We start from the raw sequence: 25753 nt of genomic DNA, 5'->3' as shown, positions 1-25753 counted from the left end.
CCATCTATCCCAGCGTGTTTGCACAGCGAAGAGCCTGTTGTACTTAAAGTACTGATCTTGGAGTCGGGGCCGGGGATGCTGGGAGATGGCAAATATTGATGCTGGCTGGCTGGGTTCTCCCTGCAGGCTGTGGTATTAAATCCCCTGCTCTGCTGATGAGAACCAGGGGAGGGCTCTGGCTGGCTGCGCTGGGCGCTGTGTCTTTCTGGACCTGGCTTACGGAGGGTTGTTCGCAAGGTTGCTGGGGCATCTGCTTCTTTCCGAAAGGAAGAACCAATAAATAAGAAAAGAACAAATGCTGTCCTGCTAGTGCCAGCCGCCTCCGGTCTCCAGGCTGCCACCCCCTGGCCTGGGCTTCAGCTTTCTCTTCTAGGGAATCCTGGCCTAGAAAGGGTGAGACATTAAGGAAGGATGTGGTGGGCTCTGGATTTGGGTCTATCAAGGTCTGACCCTGGTTAAGTCCTTTCAAAGCTGTGTGATTTTGCCCTGGCTGTTGTTGCTAAGTGGTTAGAGCACTGGCCCAGGCGCCAGAGGGTCGTGGTTTCGATTCCCATTCGGGGGCACCTACCTGGGTTGCAGGTTCGACCTGCGCATGCAGGAGGCAACTAATGGATGTGTCTCTATATCCTCGGGTGAGGATTAACGAAGAACAAATAAATAAAAGCTGTGTGATCTTAAGCAAGCCACTCCATGCCTCTGTGAAGTGCTCATGACCAAACCAGGTTCCTGGAAATGACATACAAGAGACAAGACAACCGAAAGTTTGCCGTGGTGCTTGGCATGTGCTCGGCTCGCTAAACATCGGCTGTGAATATTCATTAATCCCCTAACACAGCACTCGACACGGTCCTTTCTTTTGCCTGAAGCTCTACTGTTTCCAAGTGGCGTTCACAGGCCAGCTCTCCCCTTTTCCTCTCCAGGAGCCTGCAGATAGTCTGGCCTGATGTCCTTATTCCTAATGTACAGAGGAGGGAGCCTTCTTTGCAGCCCCTCCTCAGAAGGAGGAATCCAGTGTGTTCTTCCTGCTGAACTCCTCTGCCAGCTCCCTGCAGCCTTGAGCCAAGTTCACTCCCTGCAGCCCAGAATCAGAGGCTCTTCCTCAAGCTCCAGCCTCGGGGCACTGCTTCACACCTCAGCCGGGACAGCCCTGTCCCCGCTTCCCACCTGGCTCCATCACGGCCCTGCTCAGGCATCGCCCCACTGGAAGCTGCCAGACCTCGAGACATAACATAAAACAGTGAACCACCACAGCTAAGTGCCCAAACACCTGGCTCTGAGCCCCACAGGTCATAGGCCCTGCAACCAGCTGCCTGGCCTGTCTAAGCTTTGCATTAAAACAATAGCTCCTGCCAGGCCGGTGAGCGTCAACCTGTGAACCAGGAGGTCATGGTTCCATTCCTGGTCAGGACACAATTCTGGGTTTCGGGTTCAATCCCCATTAGGGGGAATGCAGGAGGCAGCCCGTTGATTATTCTCTCTCATCATTGATGTTTCTATCGCTCTCTACCTCTCCTTTGCTCTCTGAAATAAATAAAAATGTATATTTTAAAAAACCCAGTACCTCCCTCAGAGTGCTGTAGGGAGGATGAGAGGTACAGCTCTTAGCACAGTGCCTGGTTCGCAGTAAGCGCTCGGCAAGTGCTAATGTGCACCCCTAGGAACCTGGCTTTTGGGTTTGTGACAGCTTGGATCTTGAGAGTATCATGCTAAGCAAAATAAATGAGACAGAAAAGGACAAGAACCATATGATTTCACTTGTGGGATATAAAACAGAAAGCAATAAACAAACCCGGTAAACACACACACTTGTAGACACAGATACAGTGTGCTGGTTACCAGAGGGGAAGGAGGTGGGGGGAGGAGGAGAAGGGAAAGGGGGTCAAATCGATGGTGATGAAATAAACTAGACTGTGGGTGCTAAGCACACAATGCAATATTTAGATGTTGTGTGATAACATTGTACACCTGAAACTTACATAATGTTATTAACCAATGTCACCCGATAGGTTTAATTAAATTTTAAAAAAGAAAAGAAACCTGGCTTTTAGTCCTCACCCTGCTACTGACAGGCTGAGCGGACTTGGACAAGTTGGTTTCGGCCTTGGTTTCTCTGTCCTGTGAAATGAAACTCCCCCGGTGTGCCGCACCAGCACGGCCAAGGGTGAACCTGAGAGGGGGCGGTGAAGGATTGAGAAAAGACAGACAAGAGAAGAAAGCTGGGTCTCGGTGGGACGCTGCTTCTTTGATGGAGAGACAGCGCCACAAACTACAAGCCGTGTCTTTATTTTATAGCCAGATTCCACGTGGCAAAGTAAGGGCGTGGTCAAGATGTTTACAATTCTCGTGGGTTTCGAATCTACTCAGTTACATGCACCTGAACTCTATCAAGCCCACATCACTCAGACACGTGGGGCCACGTGTTCGGACCATAGGTTCAAGCTTACAACTATAGCCTCTGGCTATAATTGTGCTGGGAGGGCTCTGCCCTCCAAGCTGGGACTTGCACGTGGCAATGAGAGGACTGTGCCCTCTCATTAGTCCGAGGCTTGAACCTGTCCAAACACTGTAGCCGCTCCCCACACCCCAGGGACGGTGCAGGGGCTTGGTGGGGAGGGGTGGGTACAATGCTGTGCAACCGTGGTGCTGATGCCTCTGGGAAGAGCCACGGCCACTGAAGAGGCCTAGGACTAGATGACCACCAAGGTCCACCTATCTCTTCCCATGGGGCCCAGCTGATGCACCACCAGCCCCTGCCAGGACCTGGATGCTCTCCTGCTGCGTGAACCACCAAGGCTGACTCGTATGAGCAACACAGGCCCGTGGTCCCGTGGTCTGTCCCCAGCGACCTTGTTTTCAACAACCGATGCTCAGGGTGTCAGCGACGTGTTGGCATTTGAATGCCGAACAAGCTTCTTGTTCCTCAGGGACCAGCTCAGCCCTCTCTTCCCCTGGAGACTGGCGCCCTGTTGGAGAAGTCACGGCCCAGGGAGGGAGGCCAGGTGCTCCTTCTCAGGCCTCTGGACTCCCCCTCTTCTCTTCACCCCCTGACTCCCTAGGTCCCTAAGGGCCATGTGCTCCATGCTCCACCAGTAAGTAGCCCCCGACATCCCCTCTTCTCTGCCTCCGCAGTCCCAGTCCTGGCGTCTCTTTCTTGAACTGTTGTAATTAAAGGTCATTGTAACGCCGGTAGCTGTAGCTGCCGCTGCTTATCATGCCTTTTCGCCATTGTCCTTAGGAGGAAGTGTGACCTGCGGTGCCCTCCAGAATCATGTCCCTGCTCACCTCCTCATCTCCTACGGCCCCACCAAACCCACTGATGTTTTGGCCGCCCTGACCTGCTGGCATTCCGGGGCTGAGCCACGGCCTGGCGCACACCCTCGCCTTCATTCACACGGCCCGACAGCTGGGAATGCCCTTCCTGTGCACCTGTACCACTGGAAGTTCTCCTTCCCTCCAGAACCGGCCCAAATGGCCCTCCTCTGGGAAAGAAGCACCTCTGGATCGGTGGTCAGAACCCAGGATGCCCCGAGTGTACCCACAGCGCCTCACTTGTGCTGCAGTTGGAGAGAAACTCAGCCAAAGGTGCCAGGGCCCAGGGCTGAGCATCCCTCAGGTGGGACCCCTGAGGTGCCCTGCTCTAGGAGCCGGTCCTCCGTGCATCAGGGTCAGGAACATGACGGTGTCCTGCCCCCCGAGGCTGCCCAGCATTTCCTGCACCCCCATCCTCCCATGGTGTGAGGTGCCTCCTCCATGAGACCCTGTGCTCCTCATGTGCTGGGATCCAGGTGTCCTCACTTCTGGGTGCCTGGCACTCCGCTGGGCCCAGAGCAGGTGCATGGGGACTCTTCGGTGAGTGATGGATGGAGCAGAGCTCACCTGTCTCTCAGATGCCCATTTTCAGTTCAAAACTCACATGAGACTGATACATAAAACTGATTTTATTAATCTCCGTGGGGATATGTCTGTCTCCCTCAACAGGAACCCTCTTGTTGACCAGATTTCAAGTCTCTCTTTCAGAATAAGGGTGGGACACTTTCTGACCCTCAAGCTACTTTTAAAAATACCCCACAGGGACTCTGCACATCCCCATCCCCTTGGCCCACAAGCCAAGAGATAATTACGGTATATTGATAGCAGGAAAAGCTTCAGGGTTGGGACACCATAGACCAGTGGTTCTCAACCTTCCTAATCCCGCGACCCTTTAATACAGTTCCTCATGTTGTGGTGACCCCCAACCATGAAATTATTTTCGTTGCTACTTCATAACTGTAATTTTGCTACTGTTATGAATCATAATGTAAATATCTGTGTTTTCCGATGGTCTTAGGCGACCCTGCTAGCGGTTCTCAACCTGTGGGTCACTGGTCCCACTGACTCTTAGCTGGTCAGTGGGACCATCGGAAAACACAGATATTTACATTACGATTCATTAACAGTAGCAAAATTACAGTTATGAAGTAGCAACGAAAATAATTTTATGGTTGGGGGGTTACCACAACATGAGGAACTATATTAAAGGGTCGCGGCATTAGGAAGGTTGAGAACCACTGCCATAGACTATGTTAGAGTCCCACTGACTTTACTGTATGATCCTAGGCAAGTAATTTCTCCCACTGGGCCTCAGTTTCCTCATCTGTTTAATGGGAGCATCCATCCTTACCTGTCTGGGTGTGGTGAAGCTGAAAAGCTCTGCAGAGAAAGAGCTCCTTCACTCAGGCTCTGGGATCAAAATACAATCCTTACTACAAGAACGCTGGGCTGTTTGTCTGGGCACTGGGCACGGGGTGGAGGGAGGGGAGTGGTAGGGTGAGGAATGGAATGGACAGAAGGGCTTCTCTTTCTCCGTTCCTTCTACTCTACAGCTCAGAGCCTCCTGGATGGCTTCCCACTGTCAGGATGACAAAGCCCCATCTCAGGTGCAATTTCATGTGCTCAGCCAGCAGGCCTGCGAGGATTACTGCAATGGGGAAGATGCTAAGTCTATAGCCAAGCCCAGCAATACCTGCCTCGGGTACCACAGAGACAGGAAATGGCATACACCCCACATAAGGGCCAAATTCCTCAGCGTGGTGTTCGAGCCCCAGAGCTGTCTTTTCTCTAAGGGGCGGTAAGGTCAGGCTCTGCCAGTCTGTCTTGGAACAGAGCAGATGTCCTCTGTGTGGCCCCACAGGCAGCCTGAAGCCATGGAAGCAGATTCCCCTCGCTTTTGTTAGGAACTGCCTAACATGATAGTGAGCTCCCTGTCCCTGGAGGCATTCAAGGAGAGGGTGAACATCTTGAAAGCAGGACAGGCAAGTCTTATTCAGAGACAATGGTATGTCATCCCACTAGGACTAGGTGACTAGGTGATCTTGATGGCTCCTTCCTGCCCTCACGTTCTTCGATGCGATGCTCGTGGGAAGGATTACCAGTGCCATTCAACCAGCGTCCTGCTCTGGCCTGGTGCCACTCAGGGTCCAGGACAGGAGTGCTCGTCCGACCAGTCGGAGCAGTGCTGCACACGGTCCCGGCAGAGGCTCCTCGGGATACAGTCACAGTACTTGAAGACCGTGGAGGGGCAGCGCCACCACCCAGGGCCGCAGGGCGGGCATGAAGTCACTGGAGGGACAAGAGCCGACAAAAGAGCAGCTGTAGTGTCCTGGAATGCCTAGGGCACCCCTAGCTCTGACACCTGCCATAGCTCCCCAGAGCCCCATCCCATCTGACATGGGTTGGCTGTATGCCTTATTTCCCATCTTTCTAGAATGCAAGGAGGAGGTGCAGGGGGAACCTCAGAGATTCCCTGGTCAACCTCTGCTCTCCGGTCACTGCCTGGCCACCTGCCCCAGCCCAGCCTGTGCCCAGACCCCCACCTGGGCTCTGTTCATCCGAGCAGTCCCCACAGTTGTTGGTTCCGTCACACTTTTGGTCTGAGTAGATCCAGGAAGCTGGGTTTCCACAGTGGGCCACAAGGAAGCCGGGGAGACTCTGGGGCACATCTCCTACAGAAGACAGATGAGGCAAGAGGAAGTCCACATCTGGCCACAGCTGTCTCAGATTAAGATGTGGTTCGGGGGTGCTATCTGGAGGTGGATTGTCCAAGCCACCTTGGCCAAACTCAGGGTTACCACGCATCTATCCCAGGAAAGGCATGAGGAAAAGGTTTTCCTGGAGAGGAGGGAGGTCGAGTCAAAAGGAGAGAAATGTTCGTTCCCTGTATATCCAACAAGATGCCAGAGAGTTGCCTCTCCCTTCCTCATTCCCTACTCAGCTTATATGCATATCCCCACCCTATACCATCGCCCGCCCTTTCCTTCCTCTGGAAATGTCCTCCTTCACACCCATCCAAAACCATTCTCCTTCAAGTCCATTCCACTTCCTTTACCCCCAGGAATCCTTCTCCAGCCAGAACATAACAAAAGTCAACGTGAAGTCTTGCACTTGGGTCCCAGAACGCAGAGGATGTGAGTTCACATACCTTGTGAGAGGGACTCAGAGCGCCTTTCCTGAAAGTGGATTCTGTGTTAGGCAGCAGTGCGGCACAGCTACCAGAAATTAACACAAACTCAGGCCACACCCCTAGAGGTATAGCCCAGACTTGGGAGGGGAAAAGCCTTTGTTCCTTGGACTCACCAGAGCCAGTCAGAGTGTCATGAGCACTGTGGAGCTGTCCAAGGAGCGGGAGGTGGGCAGTTGGTATGTGTTCTGAGTGCTGGTAGAGTGGGGAAGACCACTTGCAAGGGGGGGGTGACTGGGAGTTCAGAGTGTGGCCCAGGGAAGGGGACACTTATCTGGGGGTGGGGAATGCACGCGCCGAATTCATGCAGTGCCACCATCATGGATATAGATTAAGATGTGGTTCGTGGGGGACAGGGGTTGATGAGAGGTCAGAGTTGGAACCAATCAAGGATGCCGGTAGGAGACATTCCCATGAAGACACATGCAATGATGGGAGCAGTTGCCTCAAGTTGCAGGGAGCTCCCCATCCCAGGAGTAGGCAAGCAGAGGCTGGGGGCCTCTGTTGGGTTTGTTGTAGAGGGGATTTGGGCACGGGCTAGGACATAACTAGATGACTTTTAAGATCTCTTCTAGGTTGATGATGTAATGACCCTCCCCTCGTTAGAGCCCCTACTCCACCCACATCAACTTACCAAGTTCTCTCCCTCCTCCATGGAAAGTGCCCTGGCTCCTCTCTCCTGAGAATTCATTGTCAGGTCTTTAAGGTCTGGGCCAAGATCTTCCCATTCATTCATTCTCTCATTCTATCAATCATTCAGCAAATCATTCCGAATACCCCTCTGCGTCCTGCCCTGCATCAGGCACTGGGACCCCAAAGTCAAGCAGACCAGGCCTGCCCTGGAGGAGTTTACAGTCTGATGGTCATGGGAAAAATGCCAATGGGTGACCAGGGCTGGGACCAGGGACGCACAGGGGCTGTGGGAGCCCAAAGCAGGGACCCTAACCTAGTCTGAGAGTCAGGGAAGGCTTCCTGGTGGAGGTAACGCTTGAACTCTGCCATGAAGTTTGAATACAGGTTCTCTGGGCGTGGAGACGCACAGAGTGAAGGCATTCCCTCAGGTGGGCACGTGCTATGTGTGTGGGTGGGGGCAGGTGTTCCTGGCTGAGGGCCATATAAGCGAAGGCCTGAGGACACAAAGGTGCCTGGTAATTTCAGGGACAATTGAGCCTCGTTTTGGCTGCAGGGATAGTTGGAATTGGGGGGCAACCCCCAAAGGGCCCTGGAAGGCCCATCCAGGGCAGGGGCAGGGCTGGGAAGGTACTCACGGCACAAGGCCTCATCCTCGTCCTCGCCGTGGGGACAGGTGCGGACGCCATCACAGACCCCGCTGGCCGAGATGCAGCTCCTTCGGTCATGGCACAGGAAGCCGGTCCTGTTCGTCAACGTCACACAGGCCTGGGCCCCTGAGTGGGCAGGGGGAGGCCCCGGAGGGTCAAGGGTGTACTCACAAGGGCATCACCAGGTTCCCGCACCTGAGACCCACCGGAGCTGGACTGAGGGGCTGGGGCCTGAGGCCAAAGTCCCAGCTCTACCACTTGCCAGCTGAGTGATCTTGGGCAAATGACTCGACCTCTCTGAGCCTCTTGTTCCTTGTCTGCAAAATGGGGATCATAGTACACACCCATAGGACGGTTGGGGAGACTTACACACCCCTGAACTTAGAATGTGCCGAGTAAGTCATGGTTCCCTCCTCTACTGGAAGCTTATCGACAGTCTCACAGGCGGCTCCTGAGGCCCGGGCTCAGTCGATGAGGTGGTTTTAACGGTGGAGCTCCTGGCACCAGGCTCGGTTCTCAGAAACAATATATTGGGCCTGGCCAGTCAGGGTCAGGGTGCCCCCATTTCTCTGTGCCCCCCACCCCCTCCCAGCAGGTCTGACCCACCCACTCCTGACCACCCTGACCTGGTGTATGTGGTGGGGATCCAAGGATGACGACCAAGGCAATGAGGGCCGCAACAGCTGCCAGCAGGAGCAGCACGAAGGCTGAAAGGCAGGCCCCTCGGCGGGAGCAGCAGCGGGCGACGCAGCCTGCTGTGTGGAGCAGGAAACCAGTGATGGAGCAGCCGGCGCTGGGGCCTGGGGCCCTCCTCCTCTGGCTCTTCCTGTAACTGGCCTGTCTGCACCTCAGTTCCCTGGAGGAGGGGGTTCCTAAGCCTCTCATTTCTGCCTGTGGGCCCACCCCCACCGAGCGCCAGTCCCTGGCCCCAGTCCTGTAGCTAGCGGGTGGCGGCTGGGATGAGGGTCCCAGGTCTCTGCTCTGCTGCCCTCACACACCTGTCCTTCCACAAGGATGTCTCCTCGGGAGGCAGGGAAAGATGGACACCTGCTCTTTGAGCCCCTATCACGGGGCAGAAACTATAGCAGGCCCTTCAGAGCCGTTATTTTTATTTTTCAAAACAGTATTTTATAGATGAGGAAACCGAGGCTCAGAGAGGACAGGGTTCGGGTCATCTTATGCGGAGCTGAGATGTGAGTTCACACTTATTAGCCATCACAACCAGAGCCCGTTCCATGATGCCAGTGATTGTCCTTTCTGCAGCTGCCAAGATGCTGGTGGGAATCCCGGCTCCCCCACTTCCCAGCCGGGACCCACGGACACGCCACTTCACTTCTCTGTGCCTGTTCCTTCATGTGGAAAATGGGGGTCATAATACCTTCCATAGGGTTGTTGAGAGGATTAGCTAGTTAATATATTAAAACAGTGCTGGGCACTTAGCAAGTGCAATAAAAGTTAGCTTTGTTAGTATTTATTAAGCACCTATCATGTGCCAAGCTGTATCCTAAGCACTATGGAAATAACAGAAATAGGAGACATCCTGCTCCTTTAACTTACTTGGCTCCTTTAATTTTTGCTTGCTTGTGATATAACGAAAGAAAGCTTTACCGGGAACCTACTAGGTGTCCTGCTCTGTAGGAGACACAGAAGCAGTCATAGCTCAGGTTGTTGCCCTCTGAAAGTTTGTAGTTGCACTTAGAAGGCAAAGCATGTAGGTTAAAATAGGAGCGTGGGTACAGCTGCTGTCCGCTGGGCCCCAGTTATTCCAGAGAAAGAAGCAGAACAGGTCTGATGCATCTTTCTCCCCAGGGTCCAGTCCAGAGGCAGGCACACAGTAGGTGCTTTGTGAATACTTTGACACAAGGAAAGGGCCCCACTTGACGTCAGTTCAGGGCATTTCCGTTCAATCCACTCATATTTGTGGAGCCATTTGTTCCGCAGCCATGCCCACCTACTAGTCAAATCTGCTCACCTACTAGTCAAATCTGTCTCTGTGCAGCTCACAGAGGCAGGTAATGAGTGTGGTTAAGGAAGTGTGAGCACGGTGCCTCGGTGCTCAAAGGAGGGTGGGGTTTCCACGAGCAGGTGAGGGGCGCGTGCAAAGAGAGGAGATTCCAGGTAGAGAGCATGTGGTGTGTGGGGGACAGCGAGAGGCCTGGTGTGGCTGGACCCTGGAATGGGTGTGTATTGGGAAGGAAGACAATAGTAGGATCGACAGCATAAATCTAAAACCAATAACCCTTATGAGCCCTCGTCGGTGGCTTCCTTGTTGTCAGCAAACACAGGGTAAACTCAGGTAACCAGGGAGACAAGACGGTGTGAGGCTGGGCAAGAGGAGTGTCCTGGTCAGCCAAGCAGACACGCCCCAAATGTTTGTGCCGCACAGGCCGTGGGCAGGAGGGGTCACAGGAGAGTCCGGCAGAACTGAGGCCCACGCCCAGACGAAGATGCTGCACTCCAAAGCTGGGAGGCCCTGAGGGCCAACCCCCCTTGGGGCAGGTGGGGAGAAGAAGCCATTTGTTCCACAGCCATGCCCACCGTGAGCCAGGACCGGAAATGAACACAGACACACATTAAGCAGGTGGCTGTCAGCACGGCTGACCAGGAAGTTGGGAGGGAGGGACATCGACACAGGGGGCAGAGGTCTGAGGGACAGTGGGAGCCTTAGGGTGCTCTCTTTGTGCCTCCGTAGCAACGGCTCAACCTCAGGGAACCCCAGGCCCTCCATGCATTACCTTCTCCCGGGAGGACTTTGGTCCCAGCAGCAGCATTGCCGTTGATGTCCCCCTGCTCGAGAGAACAGAGTGAGGAGTGGGCGTAGGTGAGTGAAGTCCAGCCTCATGGAGCCACACCAAGGAGTTTTTCAGAGAAGCCACTGAGCGCCTGAGGTGGACCCACGGCCCCTCACAGGAAACTCCTCATGCCTGCTTCCCATTCCCACACCTTGGCCTGTACCGTGCCCTCTGCCTAGAAGGACTTTGCCCCCACTGCCCACTTGGTCAACACTCATCCCTCAAACCAGCTCAGGTGGCTCCTCCGGGAGAGGCTTTCCCTGACACCCCCTCCCATCATGTGGATGGGTCCCTCCCCGACACGCTCCCTCCAGAGCAGGGGGGAGCTGAGCTAACTCAACATCTGTCCTTCCCTAGGCTGGCTTCCCCAGGTCAGGAGCCAGCTCAGGGCCGATCTTACCTGGGGGACGATCTTGTTCATGCCTCCAGCTCCTAGCTCCCAGCTCTAGTCTCTGGGCTCTGGAGTTGATGTGTAGAATTCAGCTCAGGTTCCCTGCCTTGTCACCAGGGGCAGCCTGGAGGAGGGAGGACAGAAGGCCCTACCTGGCCGCACCCTCTCTGTGGGCAGTCCCTTTCCAGGCTGCCTCCCAGGCCGAGGAAAGGGCCGGAGGGCCCTGCTTCTGCCCCGCCTTTCCCCACCCTCCATCTGACGGCAAGGTCAGGAGAACGGGTCCTCTGAGGGCCCTGCCACTGGCTCTCTTGGGCAAATCACTCCCCTTCTCTGAGCCTCAGTTCCCTTGTCCAGAAAATAGAATAATTAGACTAGATGTAGGGGGTGTCTTCATTTGGGGATCCCCATAATCACTTCCCAAGGGTAAGGGAACTAGGGTATTTATTTGCCAGCTCTTGCCAGTCATGGGTTGAGAACTGCCCGGAGTGTTAGTTCCTGGCACCCCTGGCCTGCTTAGGCAAAGGGATGCCAGTGTTGGCAGTTGCGAGCCAGGGTTTAGTCTGAAATGAAAAGGGCTGGGGATGGACAGGGCAGAGCACCTGCTGAAGATGTTAACTAGATCTCATCTTGCATGCCACGGCAGCTGAGTGTAGAAGAGGGCTCTGGAACTTGGGGTTCAGATGGATTCTGAGGTCAGGACTCAGGGCTTATGATTGACTAGCGATGTCTTGCCGCGGGTGTAAGAGTGAACATGGTATCGGGCATGATGGCCATTTGCCGTTTCTGGGCCTTCAATCTCTGGCCTTCCCGATTCTGAGATTCTTGTGTTTCTTGATGAGAAGAGCCTTTAGGAATGTGAAAACGTCCCTTCCTCTGGAATCCTGGGCCAGGCCAGGTGCAGCCACACCCGGCTGCGCGGGAAGCACTGCATCGCCCCTTGGGCTCAGGCCGTCATGAGAACCCCTGTGTGAAGGGCAGCAGGGGGTCCTGGCAAGATGGAGGAGAAGCCTTGCTGGAGTGACAGCCAGGTTTTACTGAGGAGAAGAAGGGACTTGGGCTGCATTGTACAACCTCCTCCCCACCCTGCTGGGCTCCCGGCCTCGGCTGGCCCTGTATGACTCATGTCCGGATAAACCTCTAGTGGGAGCAAAAAGGAAGTTCCAAAAACTCAAGAAAATACAAAAAATTATGTAACAAATGATCATGTATCCACCATTCAGAGTTAATAAATGTTAAAATTTAGTCACTTTTACTTCAGACTTTTTTTCCCCATTAAGCATAGCAAAATTGAAGGACTCTTTTCTTCCCCCAAATGTAGTCCCTTTCCCAAGCACTTCCTGGTGACCGCACCAGCTTCACTCCCACGAGCAGTGTGTGTTTCTACCTCCCCAACCTTGAAATTGTCAGACTTTCTGACACCTGCCAGTCTAAGAGGTGTGAAGTGGCATCTCAGTGTGGCTCGGTTGCCTTTCTCTAGTAATTCCTACTGCTGCTACCAATCCGTAACATTTATTGAGCACTTACTTTGCCGCATGCTGTACTGCATGCTTTACATTAAGTCATTTAGTCCTCCCAGCCACAGAAGATGGGGACTATTATTGTCCCCATTTTACAGATGAGGAACTGAGGCACAGAGCCATTAAATTATTTGCCCAAGGTTTACAGTTGAAAAGTGGCAAATGGGGGACATCTATAATACTGTCAACAATATAAAGGAAGGAAGGAAGGAAGGAAGGAAGGAAGGAAGGAAGGAAGGAAGGAAGGAAGGAAGGAAGGAAGGAAATGGCAGAGCCAGGAGACAGGCCTGGCTGAAAGGTTCACATCTTTACCTCTACCCACACACCCTTATCACTCAAAAGTGTCCTCGAACCAGTAGCGTCCACATCATCTGGGAGCTGGTTAGAGGTGGGTCTCACCCCAGACCTATCAAACCAGAACCTGCATCTTAACAAGACCCCCAGGAGATTTGAAAGCCCAATTTCAAAAGCCCTGTCCCTACCCCATGCTGCCCTTTGCGTGTGGGTTTCCTTCCTGCTGAATTGCTTTTTCACATCTTTCCCACTTTTTTACGGGTGGTTTGTCTTGTTCTTACTGATTTCTTGATGCTGAATTCGAATCATTTGTTACCTGGGTTATACCTCTCTCCCAGTCTGTAGCTTGTCACTTGCTTAGAGTGACTTCGGCTGGCTCCCTCTTTCTTGCCCAGAACCAGGTAAAGGTCTCACTTCATGAAGCGTTCTCCCACTCTCCCTGCTCCCCTGGGTTTACTTTCCCTGTATTTCTTGTGGTCAGGACTCCATCTTAGTCTGGCTGTGGCTAGGCGACCCTCTGGACATGAGATCAGCAAACCCCAGCTTGTGTCAGACAGGCCCGGGTTTTCATCCAGACGCTGCCAAATTAATACCTAATTTAAGGTGGCCAATCACTGCCTCTCTAACTCTGTGTCCTCATCTGAAGAATGGGGATAAGAATACTTACCTCACAGTTGTGAGGATAAAGTGAGTGCACATATGTGAACGTTTTTTTTTATTATTTCTGGATACCTTAGTCTGTCTACAACTACAAAGAGATCTGCTTGAGGCCTGGGACTGCCTCTAACTCCAGGGCTCAACTCTGAGTTGGAGAATGCTAAGTGGGCACCACAATTAGATTGACCCAGGGACCTGGAGATCTGCTTCCAGAGCTGGACAGCGAAGAAGCACTGTCCCCACCTCAGCGCTCATCACTCCTCCTATGCATTCCTCAAGTCTCCGAGCCGTGGCTGGCCACCTCTCCTCTCAGAGACTGTTTCCTAACTCCAAAATGGAGATGTTAAACCTCATCCTGCTCTTCTAGGGGGATGTTGCAAGGACCCATTTAAGGTGAAAGCGGGAGTGCTAGAAAGAGCTTTGCAAAAGTCACAGGAGTCCATAGACAAATTCCCTCGTGAAATATATAAGTAGACACTTGTACAAGATAGAACTATAATATTGTTTAATGCAGATGATCCAAATTTTACTGACGTTTACAGACTTAAGCATTACTAAATTAACAGAGGTGAGGGTCGATGCATGATGGTCTATCTTGAGGTAACATTATCAAGAGCTTTTGTTGAAATCTCTCATTTCTAATCAGTTGCTAATTTCTTTTCACCCAAGCCTTCAATTATTGCTGTTTCAACGTTGTAAAACAATTAAAGTATAAAAAGCACAGGAGAAGTAGTAAAAGCCCAAATAATTTAGAATTGAACAAACAAATATTTTACTCTTAGAAATGACAAAGCAAACCCGCTGGTATGGCTCAGTGGTTGAGCATCGACCTATGAACCAAGAAGTCATGGTTCAATTCCCAGTCAGGGCATATGCCCAGGTTGTGGGCTCAATCCCCAGTGGGAGGCGTTCAGGAGGCAGCCAGTTGATTCTCTCTCATCATTGATCTCTCTCTCTCTCTCTCTGTCTCTCTCTCTCTCTCTCCCTCTCCCTTCCTTCCTGAAATCAATAACAATATATTTTTAAAAAATGACAAAGTAATATCAGGCAACTTCTGAACCAGGAGTTCAGTGAACTTGGATGGGAAAAATTAAATCATTTTTTCACTAACTTCTAACTGAAATATACCATTTCCTTTAGTTATGAACAGAGGCAACAATTGAGAGCAGTATTAGCAGTACCTGTGACTTTATCACCAATAAGTTACATTTAGATATCAAATTATGGTTGTTGCATATGTTTCAAAATAATAATTTTAAATTGCATCATAGAAATTTCTGAGACAAGAATGATAGACTATATCAGTGGTCGGCAAACCGCGGCTCGCGAGCCACATGCGGCTCTTTGGCCCCTTGAGTGTTCTAATGCCACTTCTTCAAAATAGACTCGCCCAGGCTGAAAGCCGACTTCTGTGCATGGGCCACAAAGTTTCAATTGCACTGTACGTGTGCGCCCGCACGTGGTATTTTGTGGAAGAGCCACACTCGAGGGGCCAAAGAGCCGCATGTGGCTCGCGAGCCGCGGTTTGCCGACCACTGGACTAGATGATCTGATAATTTTTTATTTATTAAAAATATCTACACTAATAAAAGAGCAAGATGCAAATTGACCGTAACTTCGCAATGCCCACCAGCCAATCAGGAGTGAGTATGCAAATTAACCCAACAAAGATGGCAGATTAATTTGCATACACAGGTGCTGAGCGGCTGGGGGCGGGGAGGGACGCTTGCGAAGCCATGGTGATGATGCAGGTGTTCTGCACCGCCCCTGGCTGCTCCGGGCCTCTGAGCAGCGTGGGAAGGCGGAAAGGCGGCTCCAGGCCAGAGCGAAAAGGCGGCTCTGGCCAGAGCGAAGGTAGTGCCAGCAGCCAGGGGAAGGAAGGCCCATTCTTGCATGAATCTTCATGCATCGGGCCTCTAGTATATATATATAAAAGCCTAAGCGACTGTCCGACTGGTAACTATGACACTCAATGACCACAAGGGAGCAGACGCTCCAACTGGTAGCTATGACGCGTACTGACCACCAGGTGGCAGGTGCTTAACACAGGAGCTGCGATGACGCACCCGGAACCAGAGAGGCGGGAGCCCGATTTGGGGTGCATCACCCGAGAAACACTCTCTCGCAACCCTGGACCCCTCGGGGGATATTGGAGTGCCGGTTTCGGCCTAATCCCCACAGGCCAGGCCGAGGGACCCCACCGGTGCATGAACCCATGCACCAGGCCTCGAGCATACAAAAGGTATCCATGAAGTTTTGTGAAAAGACTGGGTATCATTCATTATGGTGACTACTGTCTACGTAATTGCATGAATTAGTATGTCTCACCCTAGGGGCCTGAACCAAAGACCTTAGGAGTCTGGGATAGTTAAACAACTAATCTGCTGCCTCACACAACAATTTCAAAAATACAACTAAAAGACAAAAACGTCTACCACCCAGAACCACGGGAAAGCTGGCTGAGTGGAAGATTTACAACTAAGAAGAGAAAGAAGCACAATTGCTGAAAAGCTGAGGTACGGAGGCACGCGAATCGGGCCGGCGGCGGGCGGCTGGGTGCGCGGCTTTTCTTCAACCCGCAGGGAGACAAGCTCCCGATCACTCTGAAATCCAGTTTCTGGGGACACTCGGGGGACCCAGGCACCTACGGGGAGAAGCTGGACTCTCGGGGGACCCAGGCACCTACGGGGAGAAGAAGTCCAGCTTCTCCCCGTAGGTGCCTGGGTCGGAAAGTGAGAGTGACTTTTGCAGTGGTGCGCCCAGCAATCATTGTTTACTGCGCTGGAGCGCGGGGCACAGGGACTTGGAAACGTGGAAAGGCAGAGACGGCGGACGGCAGCCATCGCCGTTGGCCACGCCCCAGCCTAGTGACGCCCTGAGACCCCGCCCCGCCCTGAGGCCCCGCCCTGAGGCCCCGCCCCGCACATTCTACAAACCCGCCCAGGCTCCACACAGCGGCTTTTGCATATAAATGGCCTGTTCTGGAGCAGCTTAACCAACTGCAGCTCCAGTCAGACTGCTCCAAAACCGCCCAAGCAAAGGAGGAGAAAACTAGCCCTTGCTGTAGCTCCTGCTGGGGGACACACAGTACACAAGGGTACACCAAGAGTGTCCACCTCAAGTAACTGGGAGGCTGACCCGTTGAACCAATAGGACACCTAGTACACAAAACTACCCTACCAACTTAGGGAAGCAGAGAATATGAGAAGGCAAGGAAACAGATCACAAACCAAAGAAATGGAGGAGAACAAGCGACTGGACATAGAGTTCAAAACCACGGTTATAAGGTTTTTCAAGAATTTCATGGAAAAGGCCGATAAATTCAATGAGGTCCAACTAGAAATTAAACATACACTGACTGAGATAAAAAATATTATACAGAGACCCAAAAGCAGACTAGAGGATTGCAAGAATCAACTCAAAGATTTGGAATACAAAGAGGCCAAGGACACTCTTCCAGAGAAGCATGAAGAGAAGAGAATTCAGAAAGTTGAAGATAGTGTAAGAAGCCTCTGGGACAACTTCAAGCGAACCAACATCAGAATTATGGGGGTACCAGAAGAAGAGAGAGAGCAAGATGCTGAAAACCTATTTGAAGAAATAATGAACGAAAACTTCCCCCACCTGATGAAAGAAATAGACTTACAAGTCCAGGAAGCACACAGAACCCCAAACAAAAGGAATCCAAAGAGGACCACACCAAGACACATCATAATTAAAATGCCAAGAGCAAAAGACAAAGAGAGAATCTTATAAGCAGCAAGAGAAAAACAGTTAGTTACCTACAAGGGAGCTCCCATACGATTATCAGCTAATTTCTCAACAGAAACCATGCAGGCCAGACGGGAGTGGCAAGAAATATTCAAAGTGATGAATAGCAGGAACCTACAACCAAGACTACTCTACCCAGCAAAGTTATCATTCAGAATTGAAGGGCAGATAAAGAGCTTCACAGATAAGAAAAAGCTAAAGGAGTTCATCACCACCAAACCAGCATTATATGAAATGCTGAAAGGTATTCTTTAAAAAGAGGAAAAAGAAGAAGAAAGATAAAAATTATGAACAACAAATACATATCTATCAACAAGTGAATCTAAAAGTCAAGTGAATTAAAAATCTGAGGAACAGAATAAACTGGTGAACTTAATAGAATCAGGCATAGAATGGGAGTGGATTGATAATTCTCAGGGGGAAAGGGGTGTATGTGTGGGGAGTATGGGAAGAGACTGGACAAAAATCATACACCTATGGATAAGGACAGCGGGGGGGGGGGGGAGGTAAGGGAAGAGGGGGGGGTAGGAACTGGGTGGTGGGGAGATATGTGGGGAAAAAGAAGAAATAATTGTAATCTGAACAATAAAGATTCATTAAAAAAAAAAAGATTATAAAAATGTTCAACTTCATTAAGTTTTAAAATGTAAATAAAACAATAATAATGATTCTCTACCAAAAAAAAAAAACAAAAACAAAAAAAAACAAAGACCTTAGGAGTCTGGGAGGTTTGGACCAGAGACTCAAGGGCATTGAGATTTTGCCTAAACCAAGATAAACTTCTCAAGAAGATGCTTTTTACATGATACCTGGCTCATGGAAACAAGTGAAGTTGTGCCCATTCAAGAAAGACTAAACTGTTACTTTAGGACAGCGATTTTCAACCTGTTTTCACCTCATGGCACACATAAACTAATTACTAAAACTCTGTGGCACCAAAAAAGATTTTTTGCCAATCTGACAAAAAAAATAGGTATAATTTCGATTCATTTACACTGGACAGCTATTGTTGTTGGCTGTTGTCCTCTTTTTAATATGACAACCTAAGGAAAAAGAGGTCAGTGTCTTGGACTAAACAGTCAGGTGTTGCATGTTTTAAAAAACTCCTGCAGCACACAGGTTGAAAAGAGCTGTTTAGGAGAAGAGGCCCAAAGGCTCAGCTTTGTTGGTTTTGTTAGAATTTTCAAGTCAAACATTTTTTACAATTGTAGGAAACAGGCTTCTGTGATCCATCTCCAGCATAGCCAACTTTTAATGGAATCGGTTGCTGAATTTCTCCAGGGCAAACAGAAGAGGGCATAAGAACAAAGAACTGTGTATGGGAGCCACCATCAAGGTGGAAACCCCCGAGGCACCGCCTCCAATAGACAGAGGGAGGTGGAGACAACTAGACAAGGGCTCAGCCCACTTTTTTAAATGGCCCAATGGGAGACAATAAGACTTAGGTGACATATGAGGAAACTATTAACCCCACAGTACTCAGCCAATGAGGAACCGGAGGAGGGACTCTCGCACCCTAGGGGGATAAATAGGCTGTGATCGCTACTCCATGTGTGCCTGTACAACCGGATAGACGCCCGCTCTTGAGAACTTAAGTATGGTCTTGTTTTCACCATACTTCTGTCTCTGAGTCCATTATTTTAATTCAGACAGGTGAGCATTTCTCACAACAATGTAATTTTTTTTTTTGGGTGGGGAGAATTTTTTTAATTTTTGAAAATTAAAATAAAAAAGAAGGCAAAGGAATTATAAAGGGGAAAATTTGTCTGTATTTGGATCAATATTTTCAAGACAATTGAGGATATCTCAGGGGTAACCATATTCAGGAAGCAAAGAAAAAAACCAATGGTAGAGGAGAGAATATAAGACAATCATCCAGTTGTCCTTCTTATCTAGATATTACTTTTTAAAAAAAAATATATTTTATTGATTTTTACAGGGAGGAAGGGAGAGGGACAGAGAGCTAGAAACGTCGATGAGAGAGAAACATCGACCAGCTGCCTCCTGCACACCCCCCACTGGGGATGTGCCCGCAACCAAGGTATATGCCCTTGACCGGAATCGAACCCGGGACCTTCTAGTCCGCAGGCCGACGCTCTATCCACTGAGCCAAACCGGTTTTGGCTAGATATTACTTTTATTGTTTTGTTTTCATAAGGGAGGGCTTTCCTAACAGTGGGCTGACTCCTATAAATCTGTGGCATTTTGTATACTTCCCCCTCACTGATCTTAAGTTTGCTTCAGTGGATGTATTTCAATTAAACCTGTTCCTGATACTAAGCACAAACTATGGCTGGGAAATAAGACAACCAGGCTTTTTTAAAAGGTGTACTCCCAATCCCTATGTTCTATAACTGTTTTCTCACAAAAAATGAGACGATGACTGCTTGACAACTCTTTAATAATTACTCCTCTCTTCCATACCTGGATGAGCCTCCATCTTCCATACCTTCTAAGCCTCCATCTTCCTAATCTAGACAAACTATTTTAAAAACGAAAGCCTGTATTTTGTGACCAGTGTCTTACTTGATTAGTTGTTATTGTATATATTTTTTTGACTCAGAGAAAGCTGATGACTAAGTTGCAAGGTAAGTGTGCGACTCACTCTTTATTCAAAAAGCACTACTTCAGGTGCCAACAATGTTCCTATGTGTAAGGAAGTATTGGTTTGCAAAGTTATTTAACATTTCAAGGTAAAATAACACTAAATCATGTGACGATTCTGTTACCTATGTTACCTGATATCACTCTTATTTTAAAATCTGTATTATTATAGCTAAAGGAATGGTAATAGCAGCTTTTGCCAAGTGAAATCTAGTCTAATTCTTACTGTCAAAATGTAGAGTTTTCTCTGAAAATATCTTTAAACTTATACTTGATATGCTTTCTAATAGAGAAAATAGTTCTTGGGAAAGACTCACTCAACCAAAATCTATAGCCTGTGCAATAACCTAAAATGCACTCTGACTCTAGCGAGTTTGCTCAGTGGTTCGAAGGTTAGCACTCAGACCAAAGGGTCTCAGTTCAATTCCGGAACAAGGGCATGTACCTTGGTTGCAGACTTGATCCCTGACTTGGGTTGGGGCACATGTGGGAGGCAACCAATCGATGTGTCTCCCTCATGTTGATGTTTCTCTCTCTGTCTTGCTCCCTTCCCCTCTCTCTAAAAATCAATGGAAAAACATCCTCAGGTGAGGATTTTTTTTTAAAAAAGCACTTCTGACCACATTGTTTTTGCTTCAGTTTGTTTCCTGATCATCATATTGTATAGCAATATGTATTATTACCATAGCAATACATAGTAATAGAACATTTCATAATTTTTGTCTGGGTTGGGTAGGGGTGAGAGGAAAGATTGGAAAATCAAGAGTATATTAACTCGAATTTCGACACATAATTATTCAAATAAAATTTTAATGATTTCAGTTCAATACAACTGAAAATGTAGTGTAAGGGCATTTCCTGCTAAATTTCAAATTACAGGTTGTGGGCCATTTCTGAGCAGAAGCATCATATCCTACTGAATATTCAGTTTAATCACTAAAGTGATTGATGGCATCATGGTGGGGGAAAACAATGATCAGCTCATAGAATGTGGCTAAAAAGGAAAACAAAAACAATGCAAATAATAAAGAAGCCACAGATATTAAAATAATAATACAATCCCAAATATCCATCTCTTAAATTACTAGAAAAAAATTACAGCAAATATAGTCTTCTCAGATTTGGGTAACTTTATTTTCATTTGATAGTGATTTTTAAGCCCTATAGTCAATGAAACCAATTTTAAAAGCTCTATGAGAAATGAATATTTAGATAGCTATTACACTTTTCTTAAAAAAAAAGAAAAAAAGAAAAAGCTTAAATTTCTGAATGAGCAAGATTCACTTTTGTTGGTAGAGGCCCTGCTTCTTCATGATCTTCCACTTGAGATCTAACAACCACAAGAGAAGAAGCTGGATATCTGTTTAGTTTTTGTTCATTCACGAATTCCAGGTCACCATAGATACTCAGCTTCTGCAAAAGAAAATCAATGCATATTAGAATTTGGATAATTAGAAACCTCACTAAGTCTTCAAATAACAATTTAATCTATGGGTATTTTGTTACATAAATAAATAAATAAATACATACATACATAAATAAATAAATAAATTTCTATGAATGTCCTCAAGAATGAAGAATGCTTTTACTCAAAGTGTTACAGATAGGTGATTCAGCTGCTAGTAATGGCAAAGAAAACTTTCCCACATGTCCCAAGTTAAAATATTTAGAAGCATAACAACAGAGTATCAAGAAAAACTGCTCAGGTTTAAATGGAGTTAGTGTTGTCATACCAAGAGCACTTATTTGGGATATTTGATTTTTTAAGTGATCCATTCCTTCAAGATCTTACCTCTCCGACCAACTTGTCTAATGATTTGGAGTAAGTTTCTCTGCTACTAAATGTTTTAACTTAATATATTTGGAAAATATGTGCTATTTTAAAAGGCTGTGAGAACAAAGAATTTACATGAAACATTTTAACACTGAAAGGTCTTCACAAACATATAAAAGCTCCTTAAATTATTATCATATCCAAGAAGATAGTAAAACAACAAAAGAATGAAAGCATAAAATAGAGTCATTGCAAATGTCATAGAACTCACTGGAGTATAACAGTTATGTCTAACATCCTTTGAAAGTAGGTCTATTTAGATGTAAGTTATCTCCTAAAAGCAGAAAAGCTAAATGACAAGTATTTACTAAGAAATAGGATATTTGTTAACTCCTACAGAAATACATCTCTGTGTCATGAGCGAAACATTGAAGTGCTAACCTTACTGAGAGGATAAGTGACTGATTATAGAGCAAGAACCACTTAATACTGGGAAGGTGCATTTAAAAGATGTTAAATAAAGAGCAATTTTAAGTATCCATCGATACTGATACATGCTACAGCATGGATGAACCTTGAAAAACATCATGAAGTGAAAGAGGCCAATCATTAGAGATCACGTACTGGTTGCCTATGGCTGGGGTGGTGGTGGTGGTGGTGCTTGGGAAAAAATGGGAAGTGGCTATGAATGAGTCTGAGTTTTCTTTCTGGGGTAATAAAAATATTAAAAAACTGATTGCCATGATGATTGCTTCCTTGTTTCATGTTGCAGATATGGTTTGCTGACTACTGTTCAAGGCAACAAGGAGATGGCCCAGTACCTTATATTTTTCCATTAAGAGAATATCATCCAGACAGATTCAGTGGTTGATGGACTGGGCATGGATCTGATATTCTGTGGCCTCCTTAAAACCCAGAATTAACATGTGATAATATGCTCTGGGGCATTGTGAAAGAAAAACTTTCACAACTCTACCTAGTAACATTTAAAGACCTTGGAACAGCAACCAAGATCTGTGTGAATGATTTCAAACATCAACATGGAAGAAAGTGAAGAGATGGAGGTGAGGTGGGAGATAATGTAAGGGAACTAATTAATTCCTCATCCTTCAGTAAGAAGACATTAGATAATGTCTAAAGCTGGCAAAACAAAACAAAACCAACCCAAAAGTTAAAATTTAAAAAATGGCCCTACCCGGTTTGGCTCAGTGGATAGAGCGTCGGCCTGCAGACTGAAGGGTCCCAGGTTCGATTCCGGCCAAGGGCACATGCCCAGGTTGCAGGCTCGATCCCCAATAGGGGGCATGCAGGAGGCAGCTGATCAATGATTCTCTCTCATCATTGATGTTTCTCTCTCTCCCTCTCCCTTTCTCTCTGAAATCAATAAATATATATTTTTTAAAAATTTAAAAAATGGTAACTACTTGGAAAAAAATTTTAAACTATTGGCTGTAGCCCAGTTGGTGTGGCTCAGTGATTGAGCATCGACCTATGATCCAGGAGATCACGGTTCAATTCCCAGTCAGGGCACATTCCTAGGTTGCAGGCTCGATCCCCAGTAGGGGATGTGCAGAAAGCAGCTGATCAATGATTCTCTCTCATCATTGATATTTCTCTCTCTCCCTCTCACTTCCTCTCTGAAATCAATAAAAACATTTATTTTTTAATATTTTTATTTATTTCAGAGAGGAAGGAAGAGGGAGAGAGAGATAGAAACATCAATGATGACAGAGAATCATCGATCAGCTGCCTCCTGCACGTCCAGTGGGGGATCGAGCCCGCAACCCGGGCATGTGCCCTTGACCAGAATCGAACCAGGGACCTTTCAGTCTGCAGGCCAACACTCTATCCACTGAGCCAAACTGGGTAGGGCAATAAAAACATATTAAAAAAAAAAAAAAAAACAACAACAACTGCCGAAACCGGTTTGGCTCGATGGATAGAGCGTCGGCCTGCGGACTGAAAGGTACCAGGTTCGATTCCGGTCAAGGGCATGTACATTGGCTGCGGGCACATCCCTGGTAGGGGGTGTGCAGGAGGCAGGCAGCTGGTCGATTCTCTCTCATCGATGTTTCTAGCTCTCTATCCCTCTCCCTTCCTCTCTGTAAAAAAAAACCAATAAAATATGAAAAAAAAAAAAAAAAACAACTATTGGCTATAGTTTATCTGAGAAGTGAGGAAGAGGAAGATTTAATTTATGTTAATGTATTACTTCTAAAAGTTAAAATTTTTTAATTAAAAAAAATAAAAAATTTTAATTAGTAAATATGTATTTGAGCTTTAGGCCTGGCTCTGCCACTAACCAGTTATGTAATCTTTGATAATTTCCTTAAATCTTTCCTAAAACTCAGTTTCTTAACAGAATTTGGATTAAAAAAGCTATGGCATTTATATTGTTTTCTGATTGTCTGACTCTTTTTATGAGACTTAAAGCTTCTAAATGGCAAGATTCTTAGTCTTTTTTTTCAAGATGAAGAAAATAATGTTTATTATAGTTTAAGACAAGTTTCACCCTACTTCCTGACCCTTAGAAGCCTTAAACTGTTCCTTCTTGACCTTATTCTTCATTGTATCTTTAATCCCTTGAACAGGGCCTGACACATAACAAGTTACCCATAAATATATGTGATTCACTAAACATTAATGTTATTAGGAGTCTTCTAAAGCTCTTTTTAACTGAATACATGAAATCAGATGATGATGGTTTTGAAGAAAAAGGAGCATATATATAAAGAGATAACAATGAGGTAGCATGTATAGCAGGGGCGGGCAACCTTTTTTCTGCCAAGGGCCATTGGGATATTTATAGCATCATTCCAGGGCCACACAAAATTATCAACTTAAAAAATTAGTCTGCTATATTTGGTCCAACATTTAATTAACTCACCCCTAATGCCTTGGCAGGGCCAGACCAAATGACTTTGCGAAACCAAATGTTCTCCACACCTGATGTATATCGACATCTGTTGCTATAGCAACGTTCTGAGGCTGCCTGATCTCTAAAAAGGAATATCCAAAACTGCTAAACCCTGTTTTTATATGTTAACCCTTTGCACTCGCTTGCTTTTTTCTCGATTCCTTTATTCTACTCGGGATTTAATTTTTTAAATACCCCAGATTTTACAAAGCGCGGCAGTAGAATAAAAAACTGGAGTTTCTTTTCATACAAACTTATTTATTTGGATTTTTTTATATTTCAAATTATTGATACATTCAAAGAGTATAAAAAGAGTTGCTACCGATGCTAACCGTGTCGAGTCACACTTGACATCCGAGTGCAAAAGGTTAAATTTGATCTGCCTGACCAGGACCACTATGGAATGACAACTCTTCATTATTTTACATAGATAACTCAACAAGAGAAAGTATCATCCCATTAAGTTTCAAAAATGACATCACAAATGTGAAAGAACAGAGGAAAAAATGTGGAGAAAAGAAGATCAAAATCTTTATGCATCAAGTCACTCAAAATGACACTGCTTTAAGATCAACAAAGGAAATTAAATTCTTTGCCAATTCTTTTTGGCCATTACAATCAAATGATATATGATGAATACCTAACTATGTGCAAAGCAGGCTAAAAATAAATTATTTCAGAGCTTTCCTAAATAAGAAAAATAAAGCTGTTCATAAGTTTCTAAGACCACATTCTGCACATCTATTACTACCATTTTAAGCTTTGTTTATAGTGACTGAAAAGAAAGCTTTTTATATTTCACCAGAGGCCCGAAATTCGTGCACTGGGGGGGTGGGGGGTGGGGAGGGGGAGGGGCACTGGGGGGCCCTCAGCCCGGCCTGCGCCCTCTTGCAGTCTGGGACCCCTCGGGGGATAGCCAGCAGTCAGACATCCCTCTCGCAGTTTGGAGCTCTTGCAGTCCAGGACCCCTCACTCCTTACCACCTGCCTGCAATGGAGGCGGGAGAGGCACCCGCCACTGCTGCTGCACTCACCAGCCACCAGCTGTGAACCCGGCTTCTGGCTGAGCAGCACTCCCCTTGTGGGAGTGCACTGATCACCAGGGGGCAGCTCCTGCGTTGAGCGCCTGCCCACTGGTGGTAGGTGCGCATCATAGCAACTGGTTGTTCCGCTGTTTGGTCTATTTGCATATTAGCATTTTATTATATAGGATAGTTAAAATGGAGTCTCATGTTACTATGGAGAGGGGTCAGAAATAATT

At 47.5% G+C, this 25753-nt stretch overlaps 2 protein-coding genes across 5 annotated transcripts in view; both read right to left on the bottom strand.

Annotated features, from left to right (window-relative positions):
• Nucleotides 1-5449: 5449 nt before the first annotated feature.
• Nucleotides 5450-10989, bottom strand: LDLRAD1 (low density lipoprotein receptor class A domain containing 1). Of its 3 annotated transcripts, XM_054720538.1 has the most exons (6): nucleotides 10969-10989; nucleotides 10512-10563; nucleotides 8403-8531; nucleotides 7765-7902; nucleotides 5853-5981; nucleotides 5450-5598 (listed from the first exon to the last, which is right to left on the bottom strand). In XM_054720538.1, exons 1-6 carry the CDS (start codon nucleotides 10987-10989, stop codon nucleotides 5450-5452), a joined length of 618 nt encoding a protein of 205 aa, XP_054576513.1. The 3 variants fall into 3 exon arrangements, with proteins under 3 accessions (XP_054576513.1, XP_008137501.2, XP_054576514.1); XM_008139279.3 differs by lacking the exon at nucleotides 8403-8531; XM_054720539.1 differs by lacking the exons at nucleotides 7765-7902; nucleotides 8403-8531.
• Nucleotides 10990-20909: 9920 nt separating this feature from the next.
• The window catches only part of TMEM59 (transmembrane protein 59), a 27810-nt gene continuing 22966 nt past the window's right edge, over nucleotides 20910-25753 (bottom strand). For both annotated transcript variants that reach the window (XM_008139278.3, XM_054720524.1), the window contains one exon: nucleotides 20910-21215. In XM_008139278.3, coding sequence (XP_008137500.1) covers nucleotides 21060-21215 — 156 coding nt within the window. In that variant the 3' untranslated portion in view covers nucleotides 20910-21059. The remainder of the gene's footprint in view (nucleotides 21216-25753) is intronic.

The sequence above is a fragment of the Eptesicus fuscus genome, chromosome 9, assembly GCF_027574615.1.
Source record: "Eptesicus fuscus isolate TK198812 chromosome 9, DD_ASM_mEF_20220401, whole genome shotgun sequence".
Taxonomy (NCBI): Eukaryota; Metazoa; Chordata; class Mammalia; order Chiroptera; family Vespertilionidae; genus Eptesicus; species Eptesicus fuscus.
The sequence above is the reverse complement of the archived record's forward strand: the minus strand, read 5'-3'. Positions and strand labels throughout refer to the sequence as shown.